This window comes from Glycine max, chromosome 3 (assembly GCF_000004515.6).
Source record: "Glycine max cultivar Williams 82 chromosome 3, Glycine_max_v4.0, whole genome shotgun sequence".
Taxonomy (NCBI): Eukaryota; Viridiplantae; Streptophyta; class Magnoliopsida; order Fabales; family Fabaceae; genus Glycine; species Glycine max.
The window spans coordinates 41270657-41286402 of NC_016090.4; the positions used below are offsets into that span (position 1 = coordinate 41270657).

General features: G+C 33.8%; 3 protein-coding genes across 6 annotated transcripts; 2 read left to right on the plus strand and 1 right to left on the minus strand.

The window, feature by feature from the left end:
* Window positions 1-515: 515 nt before the first annotated feature.
* On the plus strand, window positions 516-6077 carry LOC100810016 (glucomannan 4-beta-mannosyltransferase 9). The gene is made up of 9 exons (XM_003521388.5): window positions 516-1429; window positions 1552-1650; window positions 1798-2050; window positions 3915-4025; window positions 4245-4381; window positions 4648-4761; window positions 4874-5073; window positions 5171-5365; window positions 5487-6077. Exons 1-9 carry the CDS (start codon window positions 1100-1102, stop codon window positions 5647-5649), a joined length of 1602 nt encoding a protein of 533 aa, XP_003521436.1. The 5' UTR covers window positions 516-1099; the 3' UTR covers window positions 5650-6077.
* A 1120-nt stretch (window positions 6078-7197) lies between these two features.
* On the plus strand, window positions 7198-10852 carry LOC100786292 (pentatricopeptide repeat-containing protein At5g12100, mitochondrial). Of its 4 annotated transcripts, none has more exons than XM_026127902.2 (3): window positions 7198-9593; window positions 9728-9803; window positions 10344-10852. In XM_026127902.2, the coding sequence occupies exon 1, from the start codon at window positions 7248-7250 to the stop codon at window positions 9579-9581; it is 2334 nt and encodes a 777-aa protein (XP_025983687.1). In that variant the 5' UTR covers window positions 7198-7247; the 3' UTR covers window positions 9582-9593; window positions 9728-9803; window positions 10344-10852. The 4 variants fall into 4 exon arrangements, with proteins under 4 accessions (XP_025983687.1, XP_025983688.1, XP_014629384.1 ...); XM_026127903.2 differs by having other exon boundaries at window positions 10349-10852; XM_014773898.2 differs by having other exon boundaries at window positions 7198-9803.
* Window positions 10853-11512: 660 nt separating this feature from the next.
* On the minus strand, window positions 11513-13275 carry LOC102670273 (peroxiredoxin-2E-1, chloroplastic-like). Its single transcript, XM_006577651.4, has 2 exons — window positions 13269-13275; window positions 11513-12307 (listed from the first exon to the last, which is right to left on the minus strand). Exons 1-2 carry the CDS (start codon window positions 13273-13275, stop codon window positions 11691-11693), a joined length of 624 nt encoding a protein of 207 aa, XP_006577714.1. The 3' UTR covers window positions 11513-11690.
* Window positions 13276-15746: the final 2471 nt, after the last annotated feature.

Genomic DNA, 15746 nt, shown 5'->3' on the forward strand with positions numbered 1-15746 from the left:
AATAATATAAAATTATTTTATATTATTTATACATAATCATTAAATTTATAAAAGTATTGTACATTTAAAATTTCATAATCAAATAATTTTTAAGGCTATAATTATATCATTATTGAATCATATATTATATATTGCATCATTTAAAGCAAGTGGCTTTTGAAATAATTATTGAAGTTAATTTTTTTTAATAACATGATAATGAGTGATTAACTAACAATACCGAAAACTTTGATATCAAGAATGTATCAGAATTAAATCTAATATAGTTTATATTTTTTTTCTTACGTTAATGTTTTTCTTTAAGTATTTATTTATATTGTGCATAAGCTTTGACTCACATAACTCTCATAAAATATGGTGGGCCAGGGCGAGGGGTTCGGAGACAAAAGGAGAAGAGAAAATAGTATTATATTAGTTAAAATAGTTAAAAAAACGAAAGAAAGAAAATATTTGCAATTAATCTAGTATTTGGCAAATCAAATGTCATGCAGAACTTAGTACTTAACAGTTACCTGAGACCTTAAGCATTCAGAGGGTAAACACTAAACACATTATAAAAGGCACAAGAAGAGAGAGAATGCAAGTCACCCACAGAGAGAACCTCTAAAAACAAAAACATTCTCTCCCATTCCTCAATCCTCCCCCTTAGCCCTTCATTTTCTTTTTCTTTCTTTTGTTGGTTTGTTTATTCCTTTATTCTCTGCTTCTGCATTTTGTACATGCGGTGTTCTATTTCTCTTGGTTTGATAACAGGATTTGGCACAAGCGTTGTGGTCTCCCCATTTCAGGAGAATCATCACTCATTGCCATAATATAGAGCTTGTTAAAAGCAAAAGAAAGAAAAGTGAAGTGTTTTGAGATCTGGCATGTTATCCTTTTCTCTCTAGCTTTCTTTTTGAGGGGGTGTATTGTGCTAGAGTAACTGACATTCCAGCTCTGCTTCCTTTGTTTTGCGTGGCCCAGAAGCATAATAACAATCACCAAAAGAAAAAAATATATTCCACCGAAGCGGTTCTTTTAAACCCTTTTCGATCCACCACTTGAGCTTGGCCTAGCTAGCTTTGCTTCCCATTCCTCACTTAACTTCAAAACGGTTCCAATGGATCGTTTTTCTTCTAGTACCATTCTCCCCGAAGCGTTTCAAGGTGCCAAAGATGACTTCACCATGCAGCTTGCATTGGTCTGGAACCAAATCAAAGCGCCACTCATTGTCCCGTTGCTGAGAATAACAGTGTTTCTGTGCTTGATCATGTCGGTGATGATGTTCATCGAGAGGGTCTACATGGGCATTGTCATCACTCTGGTGAAGTTGTTTGGGAGAAAGCCAGAGAAACGTTACAAGTGGGAACCGATGAAGGACGACATAGAGTTGGGAAACTCTTCTTACCCAATGGTTCTTGTTCAAGTCCCCATGTACAACGAAAGAGAGGTACTAATAAAATAACTTAGTTTTTTCTTCATCATCGATCACTTTAAACACTTATGTTAAGCACAACACTTTTAAAGCCTCGATCTTGATCAGTTTCCCTCGTTGTTTCTTAAAAAATTCAGGTTTATCAGTTGTCTATTGGAGCAGCATGTGGGCTTTCTTGGCCTTCAGATAGGATCATCATACAAGTCCTTGATGACTCCACTGACCCAACAATCAAGGTAAATTAGCACTAAATGTTCCATGTGAATGATGTTGCTATATATTAAAAATATACTATAACTGAACCGTACTGATGATGTGATTGTGAATTTGGAATCATTCTGAATCATTTTTTTTTTGTGTGTGGCTGAATAATACAAATGCAGGAGTTGGTGCAGCTTGAATGCCAAAGATGGGCAAGCAAAGGGGTGAACATAAAGTATGAGGTTAGGGACAATAGGAATGGGTACAAAGCAGGGGCTCTCAAAGAAGGCATGAAGCGTAGCTACGTGAAACAATGTGATTGTGTTGCTATCTTTGACGCTGATTTTCAACCAGAGCCTGATTTCCTGTGGCGGACCGTTCCATTCCTCGTGCACAATCCCGAATTAGCCCTCATTCAAGCACGGTGGAAATTTGGTAATCATTTTTTTTAATTATTTTTCTGTCGAGTCTTAAACTCTTAACATTCAACATCAACAATCACAACGACAACAACCTTTGCTTAATTTAGAATTTGGGTTTCTTGATGGCGGCTTTTGTTGGATTAATCTAAGACTAGTATCTTAGATTAGATTGCATGTCGTAAATTTAGAGCTTGTGTTTTAAAAACTGTCGGTGGGTTATCAGTTTTGAACTTGTTTTCAAGAACTAGTTTGGTTGGGGTTAGGGGTAGGTCCCACTTTGTGGTTGAACAACCGTGTACACATCGCAGTCTAACTCTACCACCTTCAACTTTCGTGGTTACCTTTGATTTAAGCCACGTATTCTTTTCTTATCGTTTTTTCACTTCTTTTGTGTCTGTGGGACCCACTGTTTCTACTCCTCTCCAAAAACTATAGTTCAGAAGTGTTACTTCTCTTTCTTTTTTGTTGCATTTCCGTGGTTTGATTTCTTTTGAGTTTTGTCCCGTGGCTCGTGCTCTAGAAAAAAAAGTTGGAAGGGCAGATTCGGATTGGTAAACCTCTTTTTGGGGACAAAAGTCATCTATGAAATGTTAGATGATTAACCAGGATACAATAATAATGGTTGTCACGTATATATTGTCCTTGCTAATGAATTCATTTATATAGCTGAATAGGGTTTGGTTGTGTCATTGTGTGGCCGAAAAGTCAGATAGATAAACACTGGACCACTGCTTAATGCGCAAACGGGTAGTTAAATTTGGAGGTAATAAAATGGATTGTTGACTGAATTAGTGAGTAACTAAGAAAGTCAAAATAGAATGTTTTAACAAACACAGAAATTTCACTCAGGAGCCCTTGCATAACCCAGCCGAGTTTCAAAATATATTATTTTTCATCTCTTTTCTTATACTCTTTCTTCCTAAGACTATTTTTTTAAAAAAAAAATTAAGAACATTTTTTAATTTTTAGATATATTAATTATTTTTTTCTATATATTTATAGTTAATTATTATTTTTTAACATTAACGAAAAATAATATAAGTAAGTAGATAAAGAGAGAAAATAATAATAATTTTGATATCATAATACAAATAATTGGCAAATTTTATTACCTTAATTCCATGTATTTTACAACATGATTGAAACATTAATGATTCCATGCATATATGATTAAGCAAAACTACAATTTTTTCAATAAAATAAAATTACTAAAAAATACTTTCTTTTTTCTAAGAAACCGTGTTCCCGAGCATGTGATCTTATGATAATAAAATAAAATAAAAATGAAGATGATAATGTTTTGGAAAAATGGGTGTTCTACGGGTGACTTTCAAGAGTGCTATAAATTCTAAAATGAGTACTAGTGAAGGGCCACACTCCACTGACATAAAGAGTAGTTTCGGGCCTAAGTAGTACCTATTTTTTTTCTCCAGTGACTAATTTGTTGTTTTGCTAGTAAATTGAATACTTGAGCGGGTCCAAATATTATTATTGCTGATTTATGCTACCGCATAGGTGGGCAATACTTGAAACCTGCATGTGTGTATATTATATTTCAAAGGGTATTTCTGACTTGTGAGAAACAACACCGGTGCTGATATTATTGTGGTTGTTGTTGTCATCATTGTTCTTATTGTGCTTCTTCATCTTCCCTTTTTTCCCCTTACTTGTCTTCTGCTGCTTCCGGCAGTTGCATGTGCAAATTTAATGGTGGACCTTATTTCGTAGTCACTGTCTATCTCTACTAACCGACAACTGGATCTATTTTTAACTCCCTGAAAATCAATATAATTACAAAAATGGCATTGCAAATTTCATGGCAGCTAAGTTGTTGACGAGGCAATTTATTGATTTATTGATTTATTTTGTGATTCCAGTGAATGCCGATGAATGTTTGATGACCAGAATGCAAGAGATGTCACTAGATTACCATTTTACTGTGGAACAAGAAGTGGGGTCTTCCACTTACGCCTTCTTTGGTTTCAACGGTAATATGATGACAAATATTTTCACTTTATACAATAAAAAAATCGAAATAGATTCTGTCCACTTTCTTTTATGAAAAAAAAAAGAAACAACAGCAACAACAACAACAAGAACAGTGATTTTTCATTTTTGTGCAATAGTGAAAGCTAGCTCTCTTTTTTTTTTGTGTGTGGCATGAAGATTTAGCCACTTTTTTTTTGTACTCTTGTAAATTATATTAGGGACTGCGGGAGTATGGAGAATTTCGGCGCTGAATGAGGCTGGTGGATGGAAGGATAGAACCACAGTGGAAGATATGGACTTGGCTGTGCGAGCCAGTCTCAAAGGATGGAAATTCTTATACTTGTCAGACTTGAAGGTTCGCTTTCTTCAAACTTAGTTATTATATTTCATTTGATGGTTTGAATTAAAGTATCTTGGAAGCTTTGCTTTCTTACTTTATAAATATCTTTAAGTTAGAAGAGCTAAATCCTTATAATTAAATGTTATCAAAACCTGATGGTTGTGAGAATTCATGTTTAAATCATCTTTTAGTGATATATCACTTCTATTTAATAGTTGTACTTTATGTCTGTGTGTGTGCTATCAATTTGTTTCTGATATGAGCTATTCATTTGGCTACAGGTTAAAAATGAGTTGCCAAGTACTTTCAAGGCCTACCGCTACCAACAGCACCGTTGGTCTTGTGGCCCAGCCAATCTTTTTAGGAAAATGGCCATGGAGATCATAAACAACAAGGTAAGTTTATTTTGTTTTCTTGAATTATCATTTATCAGGAATATGCAGGAACAAGACAAACTATGTTGACTGCTTATGATCCAAATTCATGTGTATGTTATGTCCATTGCAGAAAGTGTCATTGTGGAAGAAGATACATGTGATTTACAGCTTCTTCTTTGTTCGGAAGGTCGTAGCACACATCAACACGTTTGTGTTTTATTGCATTGTATTACCTGCAACAGTTTTGGTGCCTGAGGTTGTGGTCCCAAAGTGGGGAGCTGTCTATATCCCTTCCATCATCACTATTCTAAATGCAGTTGGAACTCCAAGGTCTTGATTTCAAATCACATGAACCAATTTTAAAAACAAGTTCCCTGTTTAGCAAGTAAAACTTTGTTGACTTTATTCGTTGTTTCCTATGTTTCAGGTCACTCCATTTGATGGTCTTCTGGATTCTCTTTGAGAATGTCATGTCTCTGCATCGAACAAAGGCAACAATTATTGGTCTACTTGAGGCCAGTCGAGTGAACGAATGGGTTGTCACTGAAAAACTTGGTGATGCTCTCAAGGCTAAAGCAGGAGGTAAAGCACCTAAAAAGCCTCGATTCAGGATTGGAGACAGGTATGAATAAGCATTCTTGGCTTAGTTATTTGATAACTTTCACTGATTTCTAAGTAGTAAGTTTTATATGATTTTGGGCTGCTAACCTACATTGGTTGTTTTTGTGTTCAAATATCATTAGGATTCACTTGTTGGAACTTGGTGTCGCATTCTACCTCTTCTTTTGTGGCTGCTATGATGTTATGTTCGGGAAAAACCATTTCTTCATCTTCCTCTTTATCCAATCTTTTGCCTTCCTCATCATGGCATTTGGATATGTTGGCACCATTGTTCCCAACTCCTAGAAGGGTTTGGCACTTCATTCGGCTATTTCAGCTTCTGTGCCTTCATATCAACGTGTATTATAGTGTTTTCAACATAGTTCTGGCTAATCACAGCTTGTTAGTATAAAAAAGAAAGGGTGGTCATTCTTTAAGGTGTTGCATAATCAGAGTCAGTGACTCTAAAGAGTTACTTTTCTTGTGAATATACTGCAAAGATATATAAGAAATTACTGAAATTCTTCTCATGAAAGGGAAGTACACAGAACAAGAACGCAGCGATCATGTGGCATCGATCCTACTACGGGGAGCAAACATTAGATGGATTGTTTATATGATATTGTAGGGTTTTTTTTGTTTTAACTTTTGCTTCTCTTTACATTGTATTTGTTTGAAGAAAAAAATAAGCAGCTTCAAGAAATGGGATAAGATACACAAACTTCCATTTTGCATTTCTTCTGTGTTAGACTGTTAGTCAAATTTGACAGAGATGTGCCTTGTGCCTTCTGAAGTGCAAGTCACAGATTTCCTAATAGAAACAACAAAGTTAATGTTATACCAAAGAAAGTTAATAACTAAAATGGCTTGATTTATATGATGAAATAATTGACGGGAAAATTCAATGGCTGACGAAGGGATTACTTCTTAACTAACCTCCAACTCCAAGAATACTGAACAAAAAGACATGACATAATGAGACAGAATTTCTAGTAGAAGCTTCTTGCAATTTATTTTCTATGTATTTGCTAAAGGCTAACACCCTAGCACAATATGGCAATAGACGAGTTGACTCTAGAAATATAAACAGAGACTAAATAAGACTGATCATGGTATCACAATTTTTACATCTATCTCCCCCTTCCTTTACCAAGAACACGAATGAAAGTAAAAATGATAGATTTTTCTTTTTCAAAAGAATAAAATAAAGAGATGTAAGATGGAAATCTATAAATAATTGAAAAAAAAAAACCCTACACTCTACCCATCACATTAACAAATTGTCCAATGGGTGTTAATTAAACAATAAGAAAAATCAAGGACATCTTTCCTCCAAAAAACTGTTATTTTTCTTTCATTTCCAATTTTTTCAAATACTTACAAAATGTCAAATTTATTTTGCAAACCCTGACTAATTATGTTTAAGAAACCAAACTATTTGCCAACTATGTTAACGCTTAAGTGGTAAAATTTGCCTTTTCATATACTAATAGGAACGTTTTTGGTTTAGATTGAAACAATTTTTATATAAAAAAAATCATTCACTACAAACATAATATTAAGTTTGTGTTTAGGATTGAATAATTCAGTTTCTTGATTATTTTTTTATTTTGTCAATGTTATTTAAAATATTATATCAACTCTATTCAAATAGTAACACAATTTTTTTTATAAAAAAAATATATTAACATTAAGGATTAAAAATATATTTTTAAAATCTTTTCGGTTGACGATTGCATTTTCAATTTTTTAAAAATCAAAGATATTAGCTTAGATTTAAATTGTGTACAGAAATAAATTGGGCCGAAAGGACGGCCCAAAAAGAATGACCCAAATTATTTGGGAAGCGAGTTACCCATGAAGAATTGCAGTTCCAGCAATGTGTGAATTACAGAGCAAACACAATGGGTTTTGGAACTCGTTCTGCTCTCCGTCTTCGTCCCAATTCGCATTTCAACAATTCCATTTCCTTCTTCTGCTCCCAATCACTCACACTCTGTGAATCCGATCCCCAATATCAGAAGCGCCTTCAAAAGGTTCAAAAACTCGAAACATTAATAAGTCGCGGTCGCACGATCACCGCAAGAAGGTTCCTCAGATCCCTTCTTCTCACCAAAACCGCTTTCTCTTCTCTCTCCGAACTCCACGCTCACGTCTCCAAACCCTTCTTTTCGGACAATCTCTTATGGCTCTGTTCCGTCTCCAAAATGCTCGACGAAGCCACCGACTTGTACTCCACCATGCGAAAAGACGGTTTTGTCCCTTCCACGCGTTCCGTCAACCGCTTGCTCAGGACCCTGGTGGATTCCCGACACTTCGAGAAAACCCTCGCTGTCTTCGCCGACGTTATCGATTCTGGTACTCGGCCCGATGCTGTCGCTTATGGAAAGGCTGTTCAGGCGGCGGTGATGTTGAAGGACCTCGATAAGGGTTTTGAGTTGATGAAATCCATGGTAAAGGATGGAATGGGCCCTTCTGTGTTCGCTTATAACTTGGTATTGGGTGGGTTGTGTAAGGTGAGAAGAATCAAGGATGCTCGGAAGCTGTTCGATGAAATGATTCAGAGAAACATGGTTCCGAATACGGTTACTTATAACACGCTCATTGATGGGTACTGTAAGGTGGGTGGTATAGAGGAAGCTTTAGGCTTCAAGGAGAGGATGAAGGAACAGAATGTGGAGTGTAATCTTGTCACGTATAATTCCTTGTTAAATGGTCTTTGTGGTTCGGGGAGGGTGGATGATGCGAGGGAGGTGTTATTAGAGATGGAGGGCAGTGGTTTTTTGCCTGGTGGGTTTTTGAGTTTTGTGTTTGATGATCATTCGAATGGTGCAGGTGATGATGGTTTATTTGATGGAAAAGAAATAAGAATCGATGAGCGAACTTATTGTATTTTGTTGAATGGACTATGCAGGGTTGGGAGGATTGAAAAGGCTGAAGAGGTTCTGGCCAAACTCGTGGAAAATGGAGTTACTCCAAGCAAGATTTCATATAACATATTGGTGAATGCATATTGCCAAGAGGGTGATGTGAAGAAAGCTATACTGACAACTGAACAAATGGAGGAACGAGGGTTGGAGCCTAATCGAATCACTTTTAATACTGTGATTAGCAAGTTCTGTGAAACTGGGGAGGTGGACCACGCAGAGACATGGGTTAGGAGGATGGTAGAGAAGGGTGTTTCCCCTACTGTGGAAACCTATAACTCGTTGATTAATGGTTATGGCCAGAAGGGCCATTTTGTCAGGTGTTTTGAGTTTCTTGATGAAATGGACAAGGCAGGGATAAAGCCTAATGTCATCAGCTATGGTTCTCTAATAAATTGTCTTTGCAAAGATCGTAAGCTTATTGATGCTGAGATTGTGCTTGCAGATATGATAGGTCGTGGGGTTTCTCCAAATGCAGAAATATATAATATGCTCATTGAAGCTAGTTGCTCATTGAGTAAATTGAAAGATGCTTTCAGATTTTTTGATGAAATGATACAAAGTGGAATAGATGCAACTCTTGTGACTTACAATACTTTGATAAATGGACTCGGAAGAAATGGAAGAGTAAAGAAAGCTGAGGATTTGTTTCTCCAAATGGCAGGCAAGGGATGTAACCCGGATGTAATAACATACAATTCTCTGATCTCAGGATATGCCAAGTCAGTAAACACCCAGAAATGCCTTGAATTGTATGACAAGATGAAGATTCTTGGCATAAAACCTACAGTTGGGACTTTTCACCCTTTGATCTATGCATGCAGGAAGGAAGGCGTGGTGACAATGGATAAAATGTTTCAAGAAATGTTACAAATGGATTTGGTCCCGGATCAATTTGTATATAATGAAATGATTTACAGTTATGCTGAAGATGGAAATGTTATGAAGGCAATGTCTTTGCACCAACAGATGGTTGATCAGGGAGTTGATTGCGACAAGGTGACTTACAATTCCTTGATTCTTGCATATCTTAGAGATAGAAGGGTTTCAGAAATAAAGCATCTTGTTGATGATATGAAGGCTAAAGGACTGGTTCCAAAAGTTGATACATATAACATTCTGATTAAGGGACTTTGTGACTTAAAAGATTTCAATGGTGCATACTTTTGGTATAGGGAAATGGTTGAGAGGGGTTTGCTTTTAAATGTCAGCATGTGCTACCAGCTAATTTCCGGACTAAGAGAGGAGGGAATGCTGCGAGAGGCTCAAATTGTATCCTCAGAATTGAGCATTGGAGGACTGAATAACTAGAAGAATGCCAAGGTAAAATCCTTGTCCGATTGTTCAATGCATATATGATTGGAAAATAAGGACAGGTGCCTGATAACATAGCGCATCTAGAATATGTATGTTCTAGACTATCAAACATCACTTTCTGCTGATATTACATCTAAAAGGAGGATTATTAAACACCTTGGAGGGGAGACGAAGTCAGAATCCTAGGGAAAAGGAAGTTAATACAAGCTCAAAATGGTAAGACTATTCGCAATCCTAATTGTTTATTCACAGTTCTTTGTGGATTTTAGTTATTGATAATTGAACGTTTGGAAAAATTTGCGTGAAACTTCTTTTAACAAATGAAAATGAATCATGCCTCTTACGAGTTTTTCTATAACTTATCTCAATAATTTTTTTAGTGAAACTCATCGAAATAAGTTTTTTTTTTAAAATTTATTTTGATAAGTTTCATAATTAAATTTATATCATATATAAGGCATGGCATCATGTGATAATAACTTATTTAATAAATAATTAACACATTTCCTTAATGGCTCTTTAAAGACGCAATACACAAATTGTTTGTCTGATTAAGTCAGATATATAATAAAGTAATTTTGAAAACACGCCCGAAGCTTGATATTGCTTTTCTTTTTTAAAAAAAGAAATATTGTTTATTAATTATATGCCCAAAATTTTATTCAAGTGTTTAATAACATTTCGATGATGATATGAAGATTAGAGGGCTGGATCCAAAATTCGATGTTCAACATTTCAATGGAGCGTATTTTTTAGTGCAGGGACATGTTTGAGGGAGGTTTTCATGAGTATCAACTTCAAAGAAATATGAAATATCGTAGGTCTCCATGACACTAGGTCAAGGATTCTGCATCTCCTAGCTGGATGTCATTGTTGATGGTTTTTGTGAGGCTGAAATTCCACCAGTTTTTGCCAAAAAGAAACAAACGGTAATAAATTTTCAGCGCACACACCGAGGCATAGTATCGCAATCTTGCCAGAAGTTTCGGCATCAAAGAATAATTCCAGAATTGTGTTTCACATATCCTATCTCTTTTGCGTAGTGAAACGGCGTTCAATTTTGTTGTAGTGATTATTACTTCAGTAACCTTTTCAGGGTGATATTCGAACTGCACAACAAATTTAGCATGAAGTTGGTAGATCTGACTGAAAAGCTTGGAGTGTGCTTATTGCTGGAGGTTAGGTTGTCTTGTAAACATTATTATTACTAGCCAGATTGATTTGGGGGTAAATCGTATTGAATAATGAATAATCTTTTATTTAAATCAACTGTATGTATATACTACAATCAAAGTAATCTGATTCTAAAATTCTTTGAGAACCATAAACAGATAATTTTTTTTGTTATCTTCTTGTATACAATGGAACGGGACAAAACTTGGGTTCCGTTTTTACATTAGTACTACTTTTTTCCTCCACCCATTTCCATCGTTTCAAAGGAATATAAATTCCTTTACTTGATATAATTATTGAATGTTAAACTGATAATTAAGCATGATTCTTATTTAACTCAATTGAAACTACCTACGAATACACAAGTTAGAAGGCTTTTGAGAATTGATCTACTTTAGCCACTAAACTACTAGTATGTTTGACTTAAAGTTAGATTGAATGGACACAAACTTTCATGCAAGTATGTGTATATTATGTGAGAAATAAGAATTTGTAGTTTTTTATTCAACGGTCATTTTAAAATCTTCCAACAAAAAATCAAACACAAAATATCATTTGCTTACCATGCTCTACATCTTGCATGAATTTGAAAGACGCATTCTTAAAACAAACAATCATTTAATGACGGCAAGACAATCCAATTTTCCACATCGTGATCTCTACAAGCCTACATACTTAGAGAGGTTACTAGTACTGACAATGATTCCCACGTTTCTAACCATCAAAACACATCGCAGAAGTCAAAGCAAGGATCATTAAAAGCGTCAGTGCATAGTAAATCCTACCTGTTCAACAGAGCAGCATCTAGGAAGTCCAATTATTTTCAAGAAACAGGTAGTACTCTGTATGTAAGCTTAAAATGTTACAAGAATGCTTCAACAAAATTCCGATTTACCCACTCTTTAAAAAATGATACACTACTAAACTTGCTCAACACCAGCCCAGGAAATTATTATAATAACCCATCCACGTTATTAACAAAACCCCAACCCGATTAAAAAGGGGAAGAAGAAGAATTACGATAATTTCAAAGAACGTCGAGGATGTCCTGAAAGTGAAGGCACCACCTTCCTCCAAATTGAAGAGCTTCACAACCCCATCCTCGGCCAAAAGCGCGTAACGCCTTGACCTAACACCCAACCCAACGGGCTTGTCGCTGAGATCGAGTTCGACTCCAATGGCTTTGGTGAAGGTTCCGTTACATGCCTTCATGACGAAGGCGTCGTTGACCGAAATGCATGCGATTGTATCCACCCCCTTCGCCCTCAGCTCTCCGGATTTCTCCACGAAGCCAGGCACGTGCTTCTGCGAGCACGTGGGGGTGAACGCGCCGGGGACCGCGAACAGCACCGCCTTCTTCCCATTGGTGAGGTCCGACAATGTCGTCGTCTTCACCTCGCCGTCTGAGTCGAGGTAGGAAAAGGTTGCCTCCTGGAGCTTGTCGCCGAAGATAAGAGAGTTTGGAAGGGAGGGCTTTGGGTGGGAAGAGAGAGGCGGTGGTGACGTAGTTACTGAAGACTGAAGAATGGTTGAGAGTGTGGGGAGGCCTCACGTGTTAGCCTAAAACTAGCTTCGTTACAACTTACAAGGCTGCTTCATTTTGTGTCTTACTTAGTAACACATTTTGTCCTGACTCGTTAATTATTGGGTGTGGACCGAGAAATATAAAATTTTATATTTGAAATTTTTTTATTTTTTAAATTTTGTGTTTGGATAAAAAATATTAAAATTATGAGGATGAAAAAATAAATATATTGTTGGTGTCCTAGTTATACGTGTTCTCCTTCTATGCTCACACTCGATCGATGTTGTACTAACCTGTGTTTTATAAGAAGACTCGATCGATGTTTGTATTAACCTGTGTTTTATAAGAAGACTCTAAGAAGAAAATTTTAATTTCTCATCTTTTAGAAGGAAATTTAAATTTCAGATTTTAGTTGTTTAAAATTCTGTTTTAAAATTATGAAAATTTAAATTCTTCACAACATTCAAACAATGAATTATAAATTTCATACATTCAAATTCTCTAATAAATTATTTTCACTAATTTTATCATAATCATTCATTTTCATAAAATGTGAGTACAATGGCACTTAATTAAAAAATACTATACATATACATTTTAAACAATTATTAAAACAATAATCTTAATATATATGATAAAATGTAATCTCAAATTTAAATCTTAAACACACAACTCGATTCAAAATAAAGAAAAAACTTTATGATTTATATTAATTTTTGACTCAAATAAAAATATATTTCTTGAAAATACCCTGTGATCTCTACTAAGAAAAACATAATATTATAAAATAGATAATATTTTACATGTATTTTAATTAAATTGATAAAATATATTAATAAATATTATAAAAGTGTCTACTATTGTATATTAAAAATAGATAAAATTTTAATTTCATGTATTTTTACTATAGAGAAGTTTATACTATCAATTAATTAGAAATTATCGTAATTTTAACTTTTAAAATTTTGTGTCAATGGAAACACCATCCATGTATTTAATAAAAAACTTATTTATATAATACTTAATATACTTAAGTATTTAAATAATTATTTAATAAAATAATTTAATATTTTAAATTTTGTCTTAAATATACTAACTATAATATCTTAAGTTATAATTTATATAATATCAATTTTTTTAAAAAAATGACTGGAGCAGAATTTTTATTAAAAAAGAATTATTGATTTTAGTTAGGTGAGAAATGGATTGGGTGGAAATATATGAGCTAGAAAGTAGCTGTTGACACTTTTCAACATCGTTTTACCCGTGTATCGTGGAGGATCCAAGGATCCAAGGGGCAATGAATTGGGGCATCCGTCTCCTTTTGTTTCTTTTCCCCCCACTCTTTTTAATTTTGATATTTGTATGCAGCAGTTCTGTTCTGTATTTTGATACCCTTTTTTCGGCAGGTACTTGTGTATTTTGACATGAGGATGCCATAAACGTTACTGTAACTAACTATTTGTGGTCCTCGAACCAATGGGCCATGGGCTATAGCTGTAGCCTTGTCGGCTTTACCTACATACAAAAGATGAAACTAGGCCAGTCTAGATGTCTCTATTCAATGTTTTTCGTGTGAACTGAGAACTTAAAAGAAAAAAAATAAGGAAAAATATGTTTTTGTTTCCTAATTTTTTGTCAAATTTAGTTTTAATCCCTATATGTTACTCTAGTTTCCCACCACTAATCGATGCTAATGTGTTTTCTTGAAAATTAACAATGCAAACCTATTTTCTATGCTATTGCTAACAAATTCTGATATAAAACATCATTATCAGTTGACAACTACTCAACTAGTCTATGCTCTGTATCTTATGCGACAAGATTGCCAATATTCCATGCAAAATTCGTATTCGATTGTATATCTTTAGGCTGAAAGCTACTTTGTTATTTTTTGTTTTTTATAATGCAAAATATAAGAGACTTTTTTTTATAAGAGTAAAAAGAGAAATAAACAATAAAAATCAATAATATTTGCATGTATAAGGACCAATTTTATAAGTTTTTACATACAAGGACAAAAGTGATTAATCACAACATATATATGGACTAACTTACATGTTTAACCTAATTTAAAATAGAAAAAAATAATCAAATATAAGTATTGTTCTCTCAAATCTACTATTATTCTCTTAATCTATTATTTTCTCTTCTTTTCGTTAGATGCACGTACATTTTACACCCTATTCCTAAAACTAATAAAAAAATTATCAACTATTTCAAACTATCTTTGTATTATCTTTATTTATATACTGGAATTTTTTAACCATCTGAATTTTTCAATGTATTATATTTTAACTTGAATTTAATTAATTTTTTAAGAAATGATCAATAGTTGAAAATAAATACCAAAATTTAAGTTATTTGTTATAAATCTAAAATATAATTTATATATTAATTTATTGTGAATTTTAAGTACAATATAATTTAAATACTAAATTTATTTACTATTTGAATTTTAATTGTATAAAAAATGTTATATATATATATTCCCCCGCAACTTAAAATTTCTTTATCCCTCATAACTCAAGCACATTAATGTGCAAAGGCCCGCTCACCAAGCAAACTGAAGAGCAAGACAAAACGTAAAACATCTCGTGACCAAACCAGCAAAATCTAAGCCGTCAACATATGAAACACATTTTAAATACTAAAGATTTTTTATTTAGTGCATATTAGCATTTGATTTTATTTTTATCTGTTAATGAATTTAGTTTCCCTACAATGCAAAATATTAAAATTTTATTGTTGTAAAACTGACATTATTTTTTTAAAATGATTATTTAATGTAAGATTTGATATTAATATATCAAGCTTGAATAGCTGCTAAAATTAAAACCAGTCAAATTAGATCGATTCCCTTCTTTCCGAGATGTTCTTAGTTCTTACACCCGCTTTGGTGGTTCATACTTGACTACTTGCGCATCAAGCAAATTAAAGAGCAAACAAAAATGTAAAATATTCATGACCAGAACAGAAAAATCACATATATTTTACAACACTCGTTGGATTAATGTCATTATAATCAGGCGTGAAATCGTCCAAATGGAAAAATACTCACGCTCATTATTTAACGACTTACATATTTTAAGATATTGCTATTTAGTGTTTTTCTTTTATCATTAAGAAAATCTACATATGATGTTAAGTTGCTTAAAATCAACTTCTATAGCCAATAATTTGCTAATGATTAAAACAATGTGTTTTTTTTTTACATTTAAATATCATTTAACAATGAATCATTCAAGTTGTTGTTTAAAACTATACTATTGAAGCAACCAATTACTTAATTATAATGTGACATTATCAAGACCAATTAATAAGGGATAAAAAGTTTAAAATGGATTATATAAATTGTATTCATTGGAGATGATCTCAAATAAAATGCTTTGAATATAAGACTTTTTAAAAATATCCTATGTATGAACGAACATATGTCATGAGGAGTTAATTTTATTTTC

Bases quoted from the DNA above. Each gene is read 5' to 3' on its own strand.
- LOC100810016 (XM_003521388.5), top strand. From the start codon at position 1,100: ATGGATCGTTTTTCTTCTAGTACCATTCTCCCCGAAGCGTTTCAAGGT. The intron at 2,051-3,914 runs GTAATCATTTTT...TTGTGATTCCAG, and splicing joins TCAAGCACGGTGGAAATTTG to TGAATGCCGATGAATGTTTG. The intron at 4,762-4,873 runs GTAAGTTTATTT...TGTCCATTGCAG, and splicing joins TGGAGATCATAAACAACAAG to AAAGTGTCATTGTGGAAGAA.
- LOC100786292 (XM_014773898.2), top strand. From the start codon at position 7,248: ATGGGTTTTGGAACTCGTTCTGCTCTCCGTCTTCGTCCCAATTCGCAT.